At 45.5% G+C, this 23,681-nt stretch overlaps 1 protein-coding gene across 1 annotated transcript; it reads left to right on the top strand.

Annotated features, from left to right (window-relative positions):
- Nucleotides 1-4,225: 4,225 nt before the first annotated feature.
- On the top strand, nucleotides 4,226-23,681 carry LOC135533936 (serine/threonine-protein kinase 32A-like; the record flags this gene model as incomplete). The annotated part of the gene is made up of 7 exons (XM_064961127.1): nucleotides 4,226-4,315; nucleotides 5,355-5,458; nucleotides 7,179-7,295; nucleotides 7,867-7,992; nucleotides 9,086-9,214; nucleotides 18,215-18,279; nucleotides 22,106-23,681. Coding segments are annotated over 7 exons (749 nt in total), but the record flags the coding sequence as incomplete, so codon positions are not given.

The following is a 23,681-nucleotide window of genomic DNA, read 5'->3' as shown; positions in this document are numbered from 1 at the left end:
CTGGAAGAGAGTATGATCATGAATTAATCCACATTGGCATCACTACAATCTAGTATACTGGTTTTGGAATACACCAGAGGGGTTGGTATACACCAGAGGGGTTGGTATACACTAGAGGGGTTGGTATACACCAGAGGGGGTTAGTTGGTATACACCAGAGGGGGTTAGTTGGTATACACCAGAGGGGGTTAGGTGTTATACACCAGAGGGGTTGGTATACACCAGAGGGGGTTAGTTGGTATACACCAGAGGAGGTTAGTTGGTATACACCAGAGGGGGTAATTTGGTATACACCAGAGGGGTTGGAATACACCAGAGGGTTGGTATACAACAGAGGGGTTGGTATACACTAGAGGGGTTGGTATACACCAGAGGGGTCGGTATACACCAGAGGGGTTGGTATACACCAGAGGGGTTAGTTGGTATACACCAGAGGGGTTAGTTGGTATACACCAGAGGGGTTGGTATACACCAGAGGGGTCAGTATACACCAGAGGGGTTGGTATACACCAGAGGGGTTGGTATACACCAGAGGGGTTGGTATACACCAGAGGGGTTGGTATACACTAGAGGGGTTGGTGTACACCAGAGGGGGTTAGTTGGTATACACCAGAGGGGTTGGTATACACCAGAGGGGTTGGTGTACACCAGAGGGGTTGGTGTACACCAGAGGGGTTGGTATACACTAGAGGGGTTGGTGTACACCAGAGGGGGTTAGTTGGTATACACCATAGGGGTTGGTATACACCAGAGGGGGTTAGTTGGTATACACCAGAGGGGTTGGTATACACCAGAGGGGTTGGTATACACCAGAGGGGTTGGTATACACCAGAGGGGTTGGTATACACTAAAGGGGTTGGTGTACACCAGAGAGGTTGGTGTACACCAGAGGGGTTGGTATACACTAGATGGGTTGGTTGGTATACACCAGAGGGGATTAGTTGGTATACACCAGAGGGGTTAGTTGGTATACACCAGAGGGGTTAGTTGGTATACACCAGAGAGGGTTGGTATACACCAGAGGGGGTTAGTTGGTATACACCAGAGGGGTTGGTATACACCAGAGGGGTTGGTATACACCAGAGGGGTTGGTATACACCAGAGGGGTTGGTATACACTAAAGGGGTTGGTGTACACCAGAGAGGTTGGTGTACACCAGAGGGGTTGATATACACTAGATGGGTTGGTTGGTATACACCAGAGGGGATTAGTTGGTATACACCAGAGGGGTTAGTTGGTATACACCAGAGGGGTTAGTTGGTATACACCAGAGGGGTTGGTATACACCAGAGGGGTTGGTATACACCAGAGGAGTTGGTATAACCCAGAGGGGGTTAGTTGGTATACACCAGAGGGGTTGGTATACACCAGAGGGGTTGGTATACACTAGAGGGGTTGGTGTACACCAGATGGGATTAGTTGGTATACACCAGAGGGGTTGGTATACACCAGAGGGGTTAGTTGGTATACACCAGAGGGGTTGGAATACACCAGAGGGGTTGGAATACACCAGAGGGGTTGGTATACACCAGAGGGGTTGGTATACACCAGAGGGGGTTAGTTGGTATACACCAGAGGGCTCGGGAAACACCAGATAGTTTAGTTGGTATACACCAGAGGGGTTGGTATACACCAGAGGGGGTTAGTTGGTATACACCAGAGGGGTTGGTATACACCAGAGGGGTTGGTATACACCAGAGGGGTTGGTATACACCAGAGGGGTTGGTATAACCCAGAGGGGGTTAGTTGGTATACACCAGAGGGGTTGGTATACACCAGAGGGGGTTGGTATACACTAGAGGGGTTGGTGTACACCAGAGGGGATTAGTTGGTATACACCAGAGGGGTCGGTATACACCAGAGGGGTTAGTTGGCATACACCAGAGGGGTTGGTATACACCAGAGTGGGTTAGTTGGTGTACACCAGAGGGGTTGGTATACACCAGAGGGGTTGGTATACACCCAAGGGGTTGGAATACACCAGAGGGGTTGGTATACACCAGAGGGGGTTAGTTGGTATACACCAGAGGGGTTGGTATACACCACATGGGGTTAGTTGGTATACACCAGAGGGGTTGGTATACACCAGAGGGGTTAGTTGGTATACACCATAGGGGTTGGTATACACCAGAGGGGTTAGTTGGTATACACCAGAGGGGTTTGTATACACTAGAGGGGTTGGTGTACACCAGAGGGGGTTTGTTGGTATACACTAGAGGGGTTGGTATACACCAGAGGGGGTTAGTTGGTATACACTAGAGGGGTTGGTGTACACCAGAGGGGGTTAGTTGGTATACACCATAGGGGTTGGTATACACTATAGGGGTTGGTGTACACAAGAGGGGGTTAGTTGGTATACACCAGAGGGGTTGGTATACACCAGAGGGGTTGGTATACACCAGAGGGGGTTAGTTGGTATACACCAGAGGGGTTGGTATACACCAGAGGGGTTGGTATACACCAGAGGGGTTGGTATACACCAGAGGGGGTTAGTTGGTATACACCAGAGGGGTTAGTTGGTATACACCATAGGGGTTGGTATACACCAGAGGGGTTAGTTGGTATACACCAGAGGGGTTGGTATACACTAGAGTGGTTGGTGTACACCAGAGGGGGTTTGTTGGTATACACCAGAGGGGTTGGTATACACCAGAGGGGGTTAGTTGGTATACACCAGAGGGGTTGGTATACACCACAGGGGGTTCATTGGTATACACCATAGGGGTTGGTATACACCAGAGGGGTTAGTTGGTATACACCAGAGGGGTTAGTTGGTATACACCATAGGGGTTGGTGTACACCGAGGGGGTTAGTTGGTATACACCAGAGGGGTTGGTATACACTAGAGGGGTTGGTATACACTAGAGGGGTTGGTGTACACCAGAGGGGGTTTGTTGGTATACACCAGAGGGGTCGGTATACACCAGAGGGGTTGGTATACACCAGAGGGGTTAGTTGGTATACACCAGAGGGGTTGGTATACACCAAGGGGTTTCGTTGGTATACACCAGAGGGGTTGGTATACACCAGAGGGGTTGGAATACACCAGAGGGGTTGGTATACACCAGAGGGGGTTAGTTGGTATACACCAGAGGGGTTAGTTGGTATACACCAGAGGGGTTGGTATACACCAAGGGGTTTAGTTGGTATACACCAGAGGCCAGAATCAAACAGCAGCCATATGGGTAATAGAAACAGCACTGGAGCCCAAAACACAGGAAGCACTCACTGCCCATGGTCTGTCTGGTGCTGCTGCCCTGAATCTGTCAGAACTACAGAGAATAGAGAGAACAAGGTGGGGAGAGAAATGGAAAGAGTGAGAGAGAGAGAGAGAGAGAGAGAGAGAGAGAGAGAGAGAGAGAGAGAGAGAGAGAGAGAGAGTGACAAAAAAAGAGAGTTGTCACCCTTTGACTCCTCTATTTTAAACGTAACCTTTATTTAACTAGGCGAGTTGGTTCAGAACAAATTCTTATTTACAATGATGGCCTACTGGGGAACAGTGGGTTAACTGCCTTGTTCATGGGCAGAACGACAGATTTTTACCTTGTCAGCTCAGGGATTCGATCCCGACGCTCTAACCACTACGATACCTGCCGCTCTATTATCTGTAAGGAACAGAGGGGTGGGGGGGGGGGGACACCCATCACCCATCAACCAAAACATTTCTTTGCTGAATAAAACACACACACACACACGCTAATAAAGTCAGATGTTCAGTCACTGTGTATGGCAAAAGCTTCAGGTCACACACACACACACACACACACACACACACACACACACACACACACACACACACACACACACACACACACACACACACACACACACACACACACACACACACACACACACACACACACACACAGACAGCAAGGTGAGCCGATGACTTTGGCAGCAGGCACTGAGGCTGCTATTCCCTCTGCAACCTGCTGGAGCCACACCGCTTCACCCCCGACCAAATCATTACCACACAGCATCAGCGTCCACATTATGAATGCAGCCAGAATGAACTGTGGGTTGGAACACACAGAATGCCCTATTAATAAATGCCTGAATCACTCAGGCTCCCACCCAGAATAATAGGCCACAAGGTACAGACAGTTTTAGTAGCTTGATACCTGTATGCTACCTTAAGGAGGCTGCCTATAAACCTTGTTTCAAATCAATTGTAACTGAGAATATCGAATATAACTTTTTTTTCACCCCGGTTTCTGTTCTACAGGACATTGTCACCTGACAGACTTCAACATCGCTGCCATCGTCAAAGACGATCTAAGAGCCACATCTATCGCAGGGACAAAACCATACATGGGTAAATAACTACACTAACTTATACCACTGAGCTAATGGAATGATGACACAGCTCAATGCTACAGTACTGCATCTTCTTAGTTCCAGAGGAACTATATCTACCTCCCTTCCAATGTGGATGCTCATGTTCCTTAGATGTTCTTCTTCTCAGACAGGATCAATATTGTTCCTTCTGCTCTGGGGGTTTCGATGCAAAGTAATAGAATTACAGACGGATTAGAATGTGGAGTTCATTGACCCTGGGTCCTCGGCGACCGGTGAGTCTCGTCCAACATGATTAAGTGGCGTGACTGATGGACCAGTTAAGTGGAACTGACGCAGAGAAAGCAGGAGAGAACAGATGAGATGTAGGCTGGAGGGATGGAGGAGGAGAGGATGTTTAAAAATGACTCTTGTCCATTTGTGTCCAGATGATCTATAATTCAATATTTCATATTCCAAGTGTAACGGATGTGAAACGCTAGCTTAGTTAGCGGTGGTGCGCGCTGAATAGCGTTTCAATCGGTGACGTCACTTGCTCTGAGACCTTGAAGTAGTAGTTCCCCTTGCTCTGCAAGGGCCGTGGCTTTTGTGGAGCGATGGGTAACGATGCTTCGTGGGTGACTGTTGTTGATGTGTGCAGAGGGTCCCTGGTTCGCGCCCCGGTACGGGCGAGGGGACGGTCTAAAGTTATACTGTCACACAAGTTTTCAGATAGTGGGGCTCTCCAGGAAGATGAATTTAGTTGTCTGAAGGACCTGAGTCCTATTTACAGGGTGGGCTTCGAAGTGCTCAGGTCTATGGCAGTTTTATGTAAGCTGTTAGTAGCAGTTTTGATGGGTTCCATTTGAAAGTTTGTTTTATCAGTACTACCACTAATTCAGTCTCCAGTCTTGTTGTGTAATAATAACAGCTGTTTGGCTTCTCTCTCTCTCTCTCTCTCTCTCTCTCTCTCTCTCTCTCTCTCTCTCTCTCTCTCTCTCTCTCTCTCTCTCTCTCTCTCTCTCTCTCTCTCTCTCTCTCTCTCTCTCCCCTCCGTCTCTCCCCTCCTCCCTCCCCAGCCCCGGAGCTGTTTCAGCCACACGAGGGGACACATCCGGGCTACTCCTTCTCTGTGGACTGGTGGTCTCTGGGTGTCACTGCCTACGAGCTGCTGCGAGGACAGGTACAGAAACACAGTTCAGCACATCCCTGCATGTGAATAACGCATCCTAAAACCTACAATACATGATTTTCCTGCTCCTAGAATAGCCCTTTAAGTAAGAGAAGAAGGGACTGTAACAACACCTTTCTCTCTGAGCCCGCCCTTGAGGTGACCCCTTAATATAACCATGGAAATAAAATACCCGTCTAGCCCAGCTTCACTGTTCAGATGGGGGTGTGATTACCCTAGCCTGGTCCTAGGTCCATTTGTGTTGTTTTGCCAACAGATCAGGGACCAGGCTATGGTTACCCTGGTGCATTAATTTAGTTAAGAGAGGAAAAGACAGGTAGGGGAGGGACTACCACTAAGCCCCTGCTGGGTACTTGACAGGATCAGGCTGTATAGCAGCCTTCTGAGCCCCAGCTCTCCTCAGGCTCTGCTGGACTTGGAGCCCCGTCTCCCTAGCTCTCCTCAGGCCCTGCTGGACTTGGAGCCCCGTCTCCCCAGCTCTCCTCAGGCCCTGCTGGACTTTGAGCCCTGTCTCCCCAGCTCTCCTCAGGCCCTGCTGGACTTTGAGCCCCGTCTCCCCAGCTCTCCTCAGGCCCTGCTGGACTTGGAGCCCCGTCTCCCCAGCTCTCCTCAGGCCCTGCTGGACTTGGAGCCCCGTCTCCCCAGCTCTCCTCAGGCCCTGCTGGACTTGGAGCCCCGTCTCCCCAGCTCTCCTCAGGCCCTGCTGGACTTGGAGCCCCGTCTCCCCAGCTCTCCTCAGGCCCTGCTGGACTTGGAGCCCCGTCTCCCCAGCTCTCCTCAGGCCCTGCTGGACTTTGAGCCCCGTCTCCCTAGCTCTCCTCAGGCCCTGCTGGACTTTGAGCCCCGTCTCCCCAGCTCTCCTCAGGCCCTGCTGGACTTTGAGCCCCGTCTCCCTAGCTCTCCTCAGGCCCTGCTGGACTTTGAGCCCCGTCTCCCAGCGCTCCTCAGGCCCTGCTGGACTTGGAGCCCCGTCTCCCCAGCTCTCCTCAGGCCCTGCTGGACTTGGAGCCCCGTCTCCCCAGCTCTCCTCAGGCCCTGCTGGACTTTGAGCCCCGTCTCCCTAGCTCTCCTCAGGCCCTGCTGGACTTTGAGCCCCGTCTCCCCAGCTCTCCTCAGGCCCTGCTGGACTTTGAGCCCCGTCTCCCTAGCTCTCCTCAGGCCCTGCTGGACTTTGAGCCCCGTCTCCCCAGCTCTCCTCAGGCCCTGCTGGACTTTGAGCCCCGTCTCCCCAGCTCTCCTCGGGCCCTGCTGGACTTTGAGCCCCGTCTCCCCAGCTCTCCTCAGGCCCTGCTGGACTTTGAGCCCCGTCTCCCTAGCTCTCCTCGGGCCCTGCTGGACTTTGAGCCCCGTCTCCCCAGCTCTCCTCAGGCCCTGCTGGACTTTGAGCCCCGTCTCCCCAGCTCTCCTCAGGCCTTGTTGTGCTTGACTATCAGTGGCAGCGAGCCCTGGTGTCCCTAAAGCACCACACATCAATCACCGTCACAGCCCCACCCATCATCTATCCAAAACACAGGAAAAGGGTCTCTCCCCTGAGAGAGAGAACAGAGCATAAGGCTGATCTGCTCTGGTCTACTACTAGACCTGGAAACCCACATTTAGACTTTTCTCTTCAGGCAGTTTGATGGACTTCTGCATGTATATCTGTATGTATGAGGACCCGGTGACCTCGACAACCTCTGTGGGATAATAATGCTACGCCCTGGTCCTCCAGAGGCCGTACATCATGCGTTCCAGCATGCCGGCCAATGAGATCCTCCAGATGTTCCACAAGGTCAACCCAAGCTACCCCATGGCCTGGTCTCTGGAGATCAAGTCTCTGCTCAGAAAGGTACAGAAATATCTACAAACTTACTATAGGTGCCTGGTGACCTTAAATTTAACCCCTACATTCCCTGAATGAATCATACATTGTTATTATACTGTATCTTATTGAAAATTGGCGACCTCTGGACCAAGACCTTGTTTACTTGAACTAGAGTTATATTTGACCCCTATATTCCTTGAATGACTAATATTGTTATTACATGCTATGCTGATTGATTTGTGGGTCATAGATGCCATCTCCTTTGGTTATAATAGTAAACCTACAAGGCTACTGTAAATGATCAGATTCTATGTTGGACATTCTTCACTGCAGTCATACTGTTGCATAGCTCAGCGCTCACATAGCCTACCACCACACCCCTCATCTACATTCCTGTGGTGCATGTGGTGTGTGTCAGATGTGCTTGCTTTAAAGCTCAGAAATGTTCCTCTCCCCAACTCCTGTCCTCTCCTCTTTCTCCTGTTTATTCTTCCTGTCCTCTCCTCTTTTTCCTGCTCCTCATCCTCCTGTAATCTCCACTGCCTCCTGCTACTCCTCTTCACCTCCTCCTGCACCTCCTATTACTCTTCTCTAGTTGCTGTGTATTGACGTGCACCAGCGAGTGTCCTGCCTGGCTGAGCTACAGGAACTGGACCTGCTGTCTGACGTCAACTGGGACTCCGTGCTCAACAAACAGCTTCCCCCCGGCTTCATCCCCAACGTGAGTCAGACCACAACAACGCTCCCACAACGCTCCCACAACGCTCCCACAGCCCAGACAGACAAGCACGTCCAGACGGCCCCCTGCTGGTCTGAGAAGGCTGTTACTGGTCATTGGAGCTCAAGTCTCCCACACGCACACACACACACACTCACTGCCTCAGCACCTCCTCAGGTGTTAGGGAGCAAGTGTTTGACAGGCAGGTAAAATTATGCATGCAAGGTAGTGGCGTCATAAGATGCCATGCAGGAGGTCAAGCTGTTCTGTTGGCATGGTAACATTTGGTGCCAGGGAGCGGAGCATCTTCTGCTTCAAACATTGATTCAAGAAGACTACTTTCAAGTCAGTCTCTATCAGGTTCAGACTGATAATAACACTAGCGTCAGTCATCGGTTAAAGATGCGTTATAAAGGTGTTGTTTCATTTCAGCCAATAGTTTTGAAAGTAGCGCTCAATAGCCAAAATGGGTCCCCGAAACATTGTCCACAATTGTGTATAACGTCATCCATTTCGTATGATATGTTACGTCCTGCATGATCTCGGTTAACCCTGAAGTAAAATTTTGCTTAATTTGGTCAGCTGCGTAATTAACTTCTGAGCCTATACATGTTAGAAATGGAGAGTTCCAGCATTTTGCCAAGTCTCCACCCTTGCAAAAGGAAAGTCTTAGCCAAAGCCCCCCCTTGTGGGCACACGTGCGAAGCACTCGAAGCAAAGCAGTTTAAGTACCGCCTTCGCCCAGTCCTGATACATCCATATAAGCAGTCAGGCAAACCCAAAGACCAGAACTACTGCAGCTCGTTATCTCACACATCCCATTCAGTCCTGAGAGATTCTTTGGCCTACAAACAGTAACTTCAATTCGTACAATATGTTACAATATGGTTTTAAGTGCATAAAATCCTGTTCAATCTCTTTAACAATACATCTGTTAGGACACGTTAGTAGCTGGAAATGAAAGGATCTGATTCTGATTCTAGAGTGAATTTCCTGTAATGATGTCTGATTATAGAGAGATGGGGAGGGTCGATGGACTGAATGGACAGCCTCTCTCTCTCCAGAATAAAAGCTTCATCCTCTGTTCCTCTTCCAGAGGCGGAGGCTGAACTGCGACCCCACCTTTGAGTTGGAGGAGATGATTCTGGAGTCTAAACCGCTGCACAAGAAGAAGAAGAGACTAGCCAGGAAGACCAGAGAGCAGGGTTCTGACGGGTCCCCCCAGGTAAAGCCTCCCCGAACAACAAACACATGCCTCTCAATGGTTCCATCCATTCCACAGGTCACCATCTGTGTGTCCATTTGGCTCGGCGGCAGGTGATAAGTAGCCTTTTAGTTTGACCAGAGTGGCGTAATGAAAGAAGCACATTTGTCATCCGAGTAAATTACCAACGTGAACGTTCCGTGCATGAGGGAGAAGAAGAATGCAATCACTCTCTTTCTCTATTTTCTTTTTTCTCTTGTTCACTCTCTCACATAAATCAGACATGTCCTCTGGGTGTTTACACAAAGGTTAATTTGATCCCCCAGTAAAAGAGGCCTGATGGTGGGGGTGAAACACACACACACACACACACACACACACACACACACACACACACACACTCATGGTTAATAAAAAGAGCTGGAAAGGTTGGCATCAGTGATTTCATTAAAGGTGGGCATTCATCAAGCGTCCTCCTCCGTCCTCAGTGCTGCTCTTTACTGGACAGGCCTGGCCGCTGCTAATGATGCCACTGGTTCAGGTTCACTACAACACTACTGTGTGGATGCTCTATCAGACGTGATAGACGGTCCAACAACCAGTCAGCATGATCTTCTACTCCTGTCCTGTCCCTTCTTCTCCTCTTCTCTCTCCTCTCTCCTCCTTTTTCTCTCCTCCCTCCTTTCTCTCTCCTCCCTCTTCTTGTCTCTCTCCCTCCTTTTATTTCTTATTCTTATCCATATTTTTTAAAACTGAATTGTTGGTTAGGGGCTTGTAAGTAAGCATTTCACTGTAAGGTTTACACCTGTTCTATTCGACACATGTGACTAATAAAATTTGATTTGATTTGATTTCTCTTTCCTCCCTCCTTTCTCTCTCTTCCCTACTTTCTCTCTCCTCACTCCTCTATTTTCTCTCTCCTCCCTCCTCCCTCCTCTTATCTCTCATCTTATCTCTCTCCTAATTCTTTCTTCCTTCATTTCTCTCTCCTCGCTCCTTTCTCGCCTCCCTATTTTCTCTCTCCTCCCACCTCCTTTCTCCCTCCTCTCTCTTCCCTCCTTTCTCTCTCCTCCCTCCTCCTTTCTCTCTCTCCTTCCTCCTTTCTCCCTCCTCTCTCTTCCCTCCCTACTCTCTCATCCCTCCTTTCTCTCCCTCCTCCTTTCTCTCTCCCTCCTCCTTTCTCCCTCCTCTCCTTTACCTCCCCCTCTCTCTTCCCTCCCTCCTCTCTCTTCCCTCCTTTCTCTCTCTTCCCTCCTTTCTCTCTCTCCCTCCTCCTTTCTCTCTCCCTCCTCCTTTCTCCCTCCTCTCTCTTCCCTCCCTCCACTCTCTTCCCTCCTTTCTCTCTCTCCCTTCTCCTTTCTCTCTCTCCCTCCTCCTTTCTCTCTCCCTCCTCCTTTCTCTCTCCCTCCTCTCTCTTCCCTCCCTCCTCTCTCTTCCCTCCTTTCTCTCTCTCCCTTCTCCTTTCTCTCTCTCCCTCCTCCTTTCTCTCTCTCCCTCCTTTCTCTCTCTCTCTCCTCCTTTCTCTCTCCTCCCTCCTCCTTTTATCTCTACTCTCCCTTATTTATTCAGTACCCGAGGACTGTCTCTGTTGCCATCCCAGTGTGAGTGAGTGAGTTACAACAGCCTTTAATGGGCTTTTAAATGTTGTTTACCCAAGAAGAGGTGCACATGAATTCACATGAGGGGAGGGACTGTTTTGGCTAAACAGGAGCTATCGACTTAACGCATCACATGTCTAGAGTCGATGTGGGCGCACAAATCTTGTGCCATTAGCAATAATAAGCCTGACCTGGCCCCAAATTGAGTCATGTTTTATGAAAGCTGACAACTGTTATGGTGAAGCCTAAGTGGATCTCAGCATGGTTAATCTTGCAGTGCTTCAGAAAGACACAATGCAGACTGTTCTTCACTGGGTTCATGGCTTAAAGAGTGTGCTGGACAAATCTGGAAAAATAGAAGCATGACCCTTACGGAAAAACCACGTGAATTTCACGTGATCACGTGTTTCACATTTGATCTTGTGGTCACGTGATTTTATGTCACATTAATGTGCTAATATTTTACTGTACAAGGCATAATTAATTGTATATTAATTTAATTTAAACAATCATGATTCCCTGCAGGTTTTGTCTTGTTCCCGGTTTGTTAAAGGGACGTCCCAAGAAAGTTTTTTAAACGTTGTGCCATGGTCCCCTGGATGTTTTTGTCTAGTTGCGGTGAAAATACAGTAAATCTAGAACACGTTACTGTATTTTTACAGCTAAATAATGGTGTTAATGTGATGGAACAGTATGCTGCTGTATGGTGATACATTTTCAAATCAAATCACATTTTATTTGTCACATACACATGGTTAGTAGATGTTAATGCGAGTGTGGCGAAATGCTTGTGCTTCTAGTTCCGACAATGCAGTAATAACCAACGAGTAATCTAACCTAACAATTCCACAACTACTACCTTATACACACACGTGTAAAGGGATGAAGAATATGTCATTTAAACAATGCCACTTAATATAATGTTTACATACCCTACATTACTCATCTCATATGTATATACTGTACTCGATACCATCTACTGCATCTTGCCTATGCCGTTCTGTACCATCACTCATTCATATATCTTTATGTACATATTCTTGTGTGTATAAGGTAGTTGTTGTGGAATTGTAAGGTTAGATTACGTGTTGGTTATTACTGCATTGTCGGAACTAGAAGCACAAGCATTTCGCTACACTCGCATTAACATCTGCTAACCATGTGTGTATGTGACAAATAAAATTTGATTTGATTTGATATGTTTTGATTTCTAATGTATATGACCTGTTTCAAATGATCCCTTCCACCCTCAACACCCTCACTTCGTATGTGCACTCAGGGCCAGCCTGAGGATGACAGGCAATCCATGGTCAATCTGATGTCTGCATTGGCTGTGTAGCCTCTGCAGAAGTCAGAGCGTTCATACTTCTTGCGTTTCACGGAGCATTGCGCAACTGTTGAGCAGAGCTGTTTTGAAGGAAGTTGTCAAGGAAGCAAGTTTGTGTTCATACAGGACCTCCCGCCCCCACCTACGGTCAACCAATCATGTCAATGTGGAGCTATACAGAGCCCTCCACATTGTTACACCATTTCTAGAGGCACAGAGCTCAGTTTGGCCATTGCGTCACCATTCATACAGCGCCTCCGACCACATTTTCGGATCAAGCATAAATTGGCTCTTAGGCAGATGGACGAGGGCAGGATTTTCTGAACTAAACTGATCAAGACGCACTGTGAGAAGAAGTGCCCACTTTGTCAAAGGCAGGGAAGCAAAATATGAATATTGTCCATTCCCAGTGCACCTCTCCAGTGTTCTGTTGGAGAGACGGTTCGCTGCAGCGCTCCAGCAACATCCCGTAAAAAATATCATCTAACATAAACATGTGCTGACATGTTAACAAACATATTCTAAAAACAGTACAGGTCAAATTAAAATGGACAATATGGACAGTCAGGCTACTCTGTCCAGGAGTTTCATCCCCGTGGTCTAAATTGTAATGATCAGTGTTTTCAAGTTTGTATCCGTACATTTCTTACGAGCTAACGTTAATCGTAGTATAAAAATGCAATACTTCTGTAGTTCCCATTGTGTAAAACACATTGCAAATAGTCACAGGATAACTCCTGATAAAGTTGGATAGCTGATATTCAGAGCTTAAAGAGCCAAATGTATTAGTCACAGGAATCAGGACTAAAAAAGCCAATGCAACAGCCAGTTTTACAAACAGTGGCCCTGTCACATGGACGGGCATTCATGAAATGACATCGCGGGCAGATATGGTAGGCTACACCGCAGTAAGCGCTGACCAACGTCAATGTTTTTTTTGTCCTGTCCAGACTGGCAGTCTTTTTTTTTGTGTTTTACCAATTGTAGGCATACCACATAGAAGGGCATTCCTAAAATGACATTTCAGTTGACACAGTAGGCTATACCTCAGTAAGCACTGAATCAAGTATAACTAGGAATAAAGTATATTGTCTGCTAAATGAACAAGCCTGGCCAGATAAAATACAGTTTTCCAACTCATATTCTGTTCTTATGAAATACATTTTCTTCATATCCTAATGTTTCTTTAGACCTGCCTAAAATAAACAATGGATTTATTGTGATGGTGTTGTAACGGTTTTCTTGAGGTGAAGGAGAGGCGGACCAAAACGCAGCGTGGTGGTTATTCATGTTTTAATATATAAAGACACTATACATGAATAAACTAACAAAACAAGAAATGTGGAAAAAAACAGCCCTATCTGGTGAAAACACAGAGACAGGAACAATCACCCACAAACACACAGTGAAACCCAGGCTACCTAAGTATGATTCTCAAACAGAGACAACTAATGACACCTGCCTCTGATTGAGAACCATACTAGGGCGAAACATAGAAATACCCAAATCATAGAAAAACAAACATAGACTGCCCACCCCAACTCACGCCCTGACCATACTAAATAACGACAAAACAAAGGAAATAAAGGTCAGAACGTGACAGGTGTGCATTAAATAGATTTATTATACTTTTTAAATGTAGACGTTCCAAAGGCATGCATCAACGGCTTTCAGGTTTGTGGAGGCCTGGAGATGCTAAATGTGTTTATGTTAATTACCGTGTCAATTACTGTGAGACCGGCAGTATTTTGCATGACAATAACCACCTGACAAAATTTCATGGCCGCCACAGTACTACCCAGAATCAAGCAAATAATTGTCCAATTATCACCACCAACGTAACATCACAGTAAAACTAGCAGTGCACAAGGACACTTGAACATAGACAAGAAGATTCATTCACACCAACAGAATGTCTCCATAGATTTGAAGTCAAACATTTTTTTTGACCTTTATTTATTTAACTAGGCAAGTCAGTTAAGAACAAATTCTTATTTTCAATGACAGCCTAGGAACAGTGGGTTAACTGCCTGTTCAGGGGTAGAACGACAGATTTGTACCATGTCAGCTCAGGGATTTGAACTAGCAACCTTCCGGTCACTAGTCCAACGCTCTAACCCCTAGGATACCCTGCCGCCCCTAACAATTCTGTTCACCATCTTGGAAATGAAACCTCAAGCAGTAGGCCTCCCAGTTCCATTTTGTCAACCATACTAAAAACATGGTGAGCGGCAGGTAACAGAAAGGTTCGAATTCCAGAGCCGACTAGGTGAAAAGCACCCTAATTGATCCTGTGAAAGTCGCTCTGGATAAGAGCATCTGCTACATGACTAAAATGTCAAATGTAAAAATACTCCCTCCATAAATGATTTTTAACTGGAAGTGCACTTCACTGAATGTATTTTTAAACCAAACCAGTGAAGCATTCATTTTTTCCATACCTTTCTAAAATGGGAAAACAGCATTGTGTGTGTGTGTGTGTGTGTGTGTGTGTGTGTGTGTGTGTGTGTGTTAGTTTATGAGGGGCCACATGTTGAGTGGAGGGAGGACATACACTTATCCTGTCTAAAGTTCAGCGAGATAGAGACAGAGAGAGAGACAGACAGACAGAGAGAGAGAGAGACAGAGAGAGAGAGAGACAGAGAGAGAGAGACAGAGACAGAGACAGAGAGAGACAGAGAGAGGGGATGTGCATAATGTGTACCCATTTCTTAAGCAGTGCAGATCAATATTGTATGAAAGGCAGGCGGGGCACTGCCCTAATGTCTGGCCCAGTCTGCTGCTGGCTCATTAACTCAGTCTCTCTCTCTCTCTCTCTCTCTCTCTCTTTCTCTATCTCTCTCTATCTATCTCTCTCTGTGTGCTCCTCTCCCCCTTCGTCCCCTCTCTATTTCTTCCTCCCCATATTCTGTTCTCCTTTTTCTGCCTTGCTCTCATCCTCTTAACTGCTGTCTCCCTTCCTCTCTCTCTCTTCCCTCCCTCCCGCCCTCCCTCTCTCTTTCCCTTCTGAATCCTGGCTGCTGTTGAAACCATAATGAACAGTCTAATTAGCTGAATTAAATCACAGATGATGTAGTGAGGAATTGGACTCGTGTTTTCTTGGGAACAGCATAAATAGGCCCATCTTTCCATCCTCCATCCTCCCAACCTCGCTACACTCTATGATCAGGTCACTTTAACTGCTGTCACTTCCCTTCTCTTCACCCTCAATTAACCTGATCAGAATAGTTGTCCGTTCTGATCAACACTTTGATATTGATGTGTTGAAGTATTCAGTGGTACTGTAGTTTTTGTCTGGTTCTATAACTAAGAGAATCCCGGATGGTCAGAACCCACAGTACAGAAGTCGAATAGTTATTATACACAATGATGTTACTGATTGCTGTCTTGAGCCTATAGCTGTACAATTGAAATATACAATGACTTTAATTGTGTCTCTACCAGCCTGGCAATCAGCCAACAGAAAAGTCCCTCTAGGTTTCATTTTGTAAAGTGTTAAATGACACTTTTTATCAAACAGCAGGGCATAATTAACTTCTGAACTCCCATTTCACAGCAGAAAGGGAGAGATTTACCCACAGGTTAAGTGATATTGTTATTCACAGACTGTCCTTCGCAAGCTATACCTTTGGCTCTTACAGTCTCTCTCTGGGCCCACTGTGGTTTCCAGCACTGTGCTGTTCTGCCTGGCTACCTTGTTGGCTCCCCAAGGGATCCTTGTTCTCCAGGTGGAGAGCTCACCCCATCACACCCCTGTCTGGCTGACTGGCTGACTGGATGTCTGTCTGTCTGCCTGTTTGCCTGTCTGTTTAAAAGTCTCTCTGCCTGCCTGTATGTCTGTCTGTCTGTCTGTCTGTCTGCATGTCTGTATGTCTGTCTGCCTGTCTGTCTGTCTGCCTGTATGTCTGACTAGATGTCTGTCTGCCTGTCTATCTGTATATCTGTCTATCTGTCTGTCTGCCTGCCTGTATGTCTGTCTGCCTGTCTGTCTGCATGTATGTCTGCCTGTCTGTCTGCATGTCTGTATGTCTGTCTGCAAGTCTGTCTGCCTGTATGTCTGACTGGATGTCTGCCTGTCTGTCTGTATGTCTGTCTGCCTGTATGTCTGTCTGTCTGCCTATCTGCCTGTATGTCTGTCTGCCTATCTATCTGTATGTCTGTCTATCTGTATGTCTGTCTATCTGTATGTCTGTCTATCTGTCTGTCTGTCTGTCTGTCTGTCTGTCTGTCTGTCTGTCTGTCTGTCTGCCTCTCTGCCTGTCTGCCTGTCTGCCTGTCTGCCTGTCTGCCTGTCTATCTGTATGCCTGTCTGTTCCCATGCTTGGGTGGGGGGGGGGGTGCTTAGCATCTGTACAGGAGAGTAAGCAGTAAAGCAACACACACTGAGATCAAATCAGATTTTATTTGTCACGTTTCCTAAACAACATGTGTGGACTAACAGTGAAATGCTGACGTCCCCTTCCCAACAACGCAGAGAGAAACAAAATAGAGAAATAATAGAAAAGTAATAATAAATAAGCAATGAGTAACAATAACTTGGCTATACACACAGAGTTTATAGAGACATACCCCAAGAGACTTGCAGCTGTAATTGCTGCAAAAGGTGGCTCTTCAAGGTATTGCCTTTGTGGGGGTGAATAATTATGCACGCTCAAGTTTTCTGTTTTTTTTTGTCTTACTTCTTGTTTGTTTTACAATAAAACATATTTTGCATCTTCAAAGTGGTAGGCATGTTGTGTAGATCAAATGATACAACCCCCCCCCCCAAAAAAAATCCATTTTAATTCCAGGTTGTAAGGCAACAAAATAGGAAAAATGCCAAGGGGTGAATGCTTTCGCAAGCTACTGTACCTATCTCTGTCTGTCTGTATGTCTCTCTCACTTTTACTATCTCTCTCTATCCATCTCCTCTGTCTCTCTTCCCTCTCTTTGTCTGTCCATCTCACTCTGTGTCTCTCTCTATACCTGGTTATAAGATGCATCCTTTGTCCTGATCTTGTCCACATTCTTATTGTGCCCACATTTCCAGACAGGTGTAGATGATTAAAAGACACATTGTGTTCTGATTGAGTTCAGATCTTCCTGACCACCTTCGTAGGTAGTAAGGCACTCATTGTGTCTGGATATCTTACAAATGTAGACGGATCTGGACAGTGAAACCATTTAAATCGTCATTGTCCTGTCTTCTAAAATCATTGACACGTGGCACCATTGACTTATATCATCAATATCTGTCTTAAAATAAATCAGAATTATTTTGACAAATAAATTGCTTACAGGGAGTGACAGGGAAATGTGGTCACAATGCAGACACAGTGGGCGGATAAGAGACACATTTTGATACCATGTATAAACATATTTCTGACAATGTGGGCACAATGTATAAACAAGGCTTCTGTGTGAATGTCACCCCATCTCTCTCCCTCCTCAATCTCTCTCTTGCCTCTCTGTCTCCTCATTCTCTCTATTGTCTCTCTGTCTCCTCAATCTCTCTCTCTCTCTCTCTCTCTCTCTCTCTCTCTCTCTCTGTCTCTCCGTGCTCCACTTCTCTTGTTGGCTGTCTGCCAGGGACTGGCGCCCCACTGTGAAAGCACCTGTACTAGCTCTCCAGGCTGATTGCCAGGCCTGTACAGGGGGTCAAGAAACTTACGGTGGGAGTCGTCTAAGGTCCAATCTGGCCCAAGCAGTCTGCCTAACACCAACCCAGTGCCCAGAGAGGGCGAGAAACTGTCATAACACCGGCAAGGCTGCCAGGACTGGTCGTCACGGAGATGTTGTTCTCACGTGATTAACATCACTAAATGTGTGACACTGTTTCAGTGTAGGGCAAGTGGGCCTCTGAGAGAGATACTGGCTGTCCTTTAGAATGAGCAAAACTTCATTAATCTTTCTACAGCGCTTGTTCTCCCCCTTCTTGTCCCAAGTATCAACAACCATTATCTGGGTCATAGGATAATCTTTACTGTCTTAAAAAATATTCTGTCTGTGTGTGTGTGTGTGTGTGTGTGTTTATGTGTTTATGTGTGTGTGTGCGCGCGCGTGCGTGCGTGCGTGTGTGTGTGTGTTCTTAAACCTGTAAACCTTTTCATTTCCCAGAAGGGTCAGCTCCAACAGCGCCTGGACAATGTGGAGAGGGACTTCCTCATCTTCAACAGAGAAAGGTCGGACACTCAGTTTCTAATGAGAGAACTCATTGTATGTCCTAACAGAGATATACACTGTATAGTCTACTGAGAACACTCACTATGTACACAACCGTTCAAAAGTTTGGGGTCACTTAGAAATGTCCTAGTTTTTGAAAGAAAAACACATATTTTGTCCATTAAAATAACATCAAATTGACCAGAAATACAGTGTTGACATTGTTAATGTTGTAAATGACTATCATAGCTGGAAACAGCAGGTTTTTTTATGGAATATCTACATAGGCGTACAGAGGTCCATTATTAGCAGCTATCACTCCTGTTTTCCAATGGCACGTTGTGTTAGCTAATCCAAGTTTATAATTTTAAAAGGCTAATTGATCATTAGAAAACCCTTTTGCAATTATGTTAGCACAGCTGAAAACTGTTGTCCTGATTAAAGAAGCAATAAAACTGTCTGCCTTTAGACTAGTTGAGTATCTGGAGCATCAGCATTTGTGGGTTTGATTACAGGCTCAAAATGGCCAGAAACTCATCAGTCTATTCTTGTTCTGAGAAATGAAGGCTCTTCCATGTGAGAAATTGCCAAGAAACTGAAGATCTTGTACAACGCTGTGTACTACTCCCTTCCCAGAAGAGCGCAAACTGGCTCTAACCAGAATAGAAAGAGGAGTGGGAGGCCCCGGTGCACAACTGAGCAAGAGGACAAGTACATTAGAGTGTTTAGTTTGAGAAACAGATGCCTCACAAGTCCTCAACTGGCAGCTTCATTAAGTAGTACCCTCAAAACTCCAGTCTCAACATCAACAGTGAAGAGATGACTCCGGGATGCTGGTCTTCTAGGCAGAGTTCCTCTGTCCAGTGTCTGTATTCTTTTGCCCATCTTAATATTTTATTTTTATTGGCCAGTCTGAGATATGGCTTTTTCTTTGCAACTCTGCCTAGACGGCCAGCATTTCTACTGAGTCACCTCTTCACTGTTGATGTTCAAAACAGGAGTGATAGCTGCTGATAATGGGCCTCTGTATGCCTATGTAGATATCCCATTAAAAATCAGCCATTTCCAGCTACAATAGTCATTTCCAACATTAACAATGTCTACACTGTATTTCTGATCAATTTGATGTTATTTTAATGGACAAAAAATCATGATGATATATCTATAGTGAGAACAATCTTTCAAAAATCTAGGACATTTCTAAGTGATCTCAAACTTTTGAACGGTGGTGTATGTCCTACAGAGATATATAGTCTACTGAGAACAATCATGATATGTCCTACATAGATATATAGTCTACTGAGAACAATCATGATATGTCCTACATGGATATAGAGTCTACTGAGAACAATCATGATATGTCCTACATAGATATAGAGTCTACTGAGAACAATCATGATATGTCCTACATGGATATATATAGTCTACTGAGAACAATCATGATATGTCCTACATAGATATATATAGTCTACTGAGAACAATCATGATATGTCCTACAGAGATATATAGTCTACTGAGAACAATCATGATATGTCCTACATGGATATAGAGTCTACTGAGAACAATCATGATATGTCCTACATGGATATAGAGTCTACTGAGAACAATCATGATATGTCCTACATGGATATAGAGTCTACTGAGAACAATCATGATATGTCCTACATGGATATAGAGTCTACTGAGAACAATCATGATATGTCCTACATAGATATAGAGTCTACTGAGAACAATCATGATATGTCCTACATGGATATAGAGTCTACTGAGAACAATCATGATATGTCCTACAGAGATATAGAGTCTACTGAGAACAATCATGATATGTCCTACATAGATATAGAGTCTACTGAGAACAATCATGATATGTCCTACATATATATATATAGTCTACTGAGAACAATCATGATATGTCCTACATGGATATATAGTCTACTGAGAACAATCATGATATGTCCTACATGGATATATAGTCTACTGAGAACAATCATGATATGTCCTACAGAGATATAGAGTCTACTGAGAACAATCATGATATGTCCTGCATAGATACAGTGGGGCAAAAAAGTATTTAGTCAGCCACCAATTGTGCAAGTTCTCCTGCTTAAAAAGATGAGAGGCCTGTAACTTCTTCTTTAAGAGGCTCCTCTGTCCTCCACTCGTTACCTGTATTAATGGCACCTGTTTGAACTTGTTATCAGTATAAAAGACTCCTGTCCACAACCTCAAACAGTCACACTCCAAACTCCACTATGGCCAAGACCAAAGAGCTGTCAAAGGGCACCAGAAACAAAATTGTAGACCTGCACCAGGCTGGGAAGACTGAATCTGCAATAGGTAAGCAGCATGGTTTGAATAAATCAACTGTGGGAGCAATTATTAGGAAATGGAAGACATACAAGACCACTGATAATCTCCCTCGATCTGGGGATCCACGCAAGATCTCACCCCGTGGGGTCAAAATGATCACAAGAACGGTGAGCAAAAATCCCAGAACCACACGGGGGGACCTAGTGAATGACCTGCAGAGAGCTGGGACCAAAGTAACAAAGACTACCATCAGTAACACACTACGCCGCCAGGGGCTCAAATCCTGCAGTGCCAGATGTGTCCCCCTGCTTAAGCCAGTACATGTCCAGGCCTGTCTGAAGTTTGCTAGAGAGCATTTAGATAATCCAGAAGAAGGTTGGGAGAATGTCATATGGTCAGACTCAACTCGTCGTGCTTGGAGGACAAAGAATGCTGAGTTGCATCCAAAGAACACCATACCTACTGTGAAGCATGGGGGTGGAAACATCATGCTTTGGGGCTGTTTTTCTGCAAAGGGACCAGGACGACTGATCCGTGTAAAGGAAAGAATGAATGGGGCCATGTATCGTGAGATTTTGAATGAAAACCTCCTTGTCATCATGACAATGATCCCAAACACACCGCTCGGGCAACGAAGGAGTGGCTTCGTAAGAAGCATTTCAAGGTCCTGGAGTGGCCTAGCCAGTCTCCAGATCTCAACCCCGTAGAAATTCTTTGGAGGGAGTTGAAAGTCCGTGTTGCCCAGCAACAGCCCCAAAACATCACTGCTCTAGAGGAGATCTGCGTGGAGGAATGAGCCAAAATACCATCAACAGTGTGTGAAAAACTTGTGAAGACTTACAGAAAACGTTTGACCTCTGTCATTGCCAACAAAGGGTGTATAACAAAGTATTGAAAGTATTAAACTTTTGTTATTGACCAAATACTTTATTTTCCACCATAATTTGCAAATAAATTCATTAAAAATCCTACAATGTGATTTTCTGGATTTTTTCCCCCTCATATTGTCTGTCATAGTTGAAGTGTACCTATGATGAAAATTACAGGCGTCTCTCATCTTTTTAAGTGGGAGAACTTGCAAAATTGGTGGCTGACTAAATACTTTTTTGCCCCACTGTATATAGTCTACTGAGAACAATCATGATATGTCCTACATAGATATATGTGTGTTCTTAAACCTGGTGGCCTACATTAACACCAAAATGTGGCACCTGCTGTCGCCCCGATTTCTTTAAAAAATTGTGCAGATTTGATGTCCTCTACTTATGTGTTTCAATGTGGGTTGCCAAAGAACTGTTACATCCTTCTAATAAAATCGGCAGAGCAGTTAGGCCTAAATTAATTGGCTGAAGGCAAAAGTATTGGGCATGACATATTTACAGCAACAGCTGTGATAATGAATCCTGTATGTGTCCCCTACTGCTGAGCAACTCCTTGAATGTATGTAACATGATAGAATTTGATGAAAACCCTTTTTAATTTACATATCAATACCAGATAGCAAAACATCTAGCTTTTGTGGGTTTCACCTGATAGGTCAAAGAAGGCTGTAGTGGGAACAGAAGCAACAGGCCTCACCACGGCAGAGAAGAACAAGGCTATTGAAGACGGACAGAACAACAACGTGGACCCAGCAGCCTACATATCAGGATAGTGGACTACGGCTTTAGCCCGAAGTCGCTACGTGTATCTGGCCGCAGCTTGTAGATCAACACCCAATCTCCCACTCAGATTGACCTTTAACCCTGACACATTCCCCAACAGCCAGCCACTATACCCAGACTGCTGGAGGTCACATAAACTACTACTTTACAGAGTGAGTGGCACCTGACATAAAGCAGACAGACAGACCCTGGCTCGTTCTTCTTTTCCTAGCCCAGAGATGTGGCCTCTCAGTGGTCACCCCTTCTTACACTCTGCCCTACCCTGACTTGGTCTGACTTTGCCTGATGCACCATGATCCCCTGGAGCTCCCCTCCCTCCACCAAGTCAGCCAGGCCCAGAAAATGATTTGCCTGCCAACCCAGCAGGAAGCAGAGACAGACAGGATACAGCCACCATGCCTGCTAAGCTGAGGCTAGGCTCAGGCCAGGAAGAAAATGAAGCCTGATGTTGACAAATAGGATACTATGTTTGCAGTACATGAAAACAGAGAAAGGGGGTGTAAGTTGCCTCACAAAAAATGAATAATAATTAGAGATGAGATATACTGCCTTTGTTTTCAAGACACCAACCACAGATTCCTCTTGGAATACAAAGGGAACCACTGACTTCAGCAGAGACAGAGTTTACTTAATGAGTCTCTGTGATGATGTTAGGCATCACTTGTGCCTCTCAAGCAAACCAAGATGACGGGTACTTGACATGGACATTTGGGATATAAATATTTATAGATAAATAGATATTTATTGTCTGTTCCGCACAGAAAATAGCTTTGCACACGCTTCTCCATTAATCGTAGAGGTCAAAGTGTAGTGTCTGAATTCTCTTCTGTTTAATATAGGGGTGCCGTATAGCTACTACTGTATATGGCACCTGATTGGTTTCCCCATGCAGACAATGATAATCATATATGTAGTCTAATTGAAGTCACCATCCTGTTGTTCAATATGTGCTTGAAAAATAGCTTTGCCAGTCTTTTGACCCTTTCTGCAATACAATTACATATTATCCAAGGCTTTCCCTGTCGCTGGTTACCAGATCTCCTATTGGCACCTTTATAACAACCATTATCGGTACAGATATTCTAATTATTGTAGGTTTTGATAAATGTATGTCATTCAAGGGCCCAATGAAAGCAGAGTTGTAAAATGAGTACTCTTATTTGGTTTTCCATTTGTTGTCACTGTGTGGACTATTACCTGTAAATGTGGTCAAGCAGCGATTATAAAAGTTGTGCCTTAATGTAATACTTTTCTTTGGGACCCCGACCTTATTATTTTATTAAATACACAAAATGAGCAGTTAGGTAACATCTGGGAATTCAAAAGGAAAAGTTCACCAGTGGGTTTTGTTTTTGCTATTGAAAAGTACCACAGTAATAAAGTGCTTTAGGGTTACCTAACTAACTGCTTGTTTGTTTGTTTTTGTTTGAATAAATAGCCAGATAAGA

This window comes from Oncorhynchus masou, unplaced genomic scaffold (assembly GCF_036934945.1).
Source record: "Oncorhynchus masou masou isolate Uvic2021 unplaced genomic scaffold, UVic_Omas_1.1 unplaced_scaffold_2825, whole genome shotgun sequence".
Classification (NCBI taxonomy): Eukaryota; Metazoa; Chordata; class Actinopteri; order Salmoniformes; family Salmonidae; genus Oncorhynchus; species Oncorhynchus masou.
The sequence above is the reverse complement of the archived record's forward strand: the minus strand, read 5'-3'. Positions and strand labels throughout refer to the sequence as shown.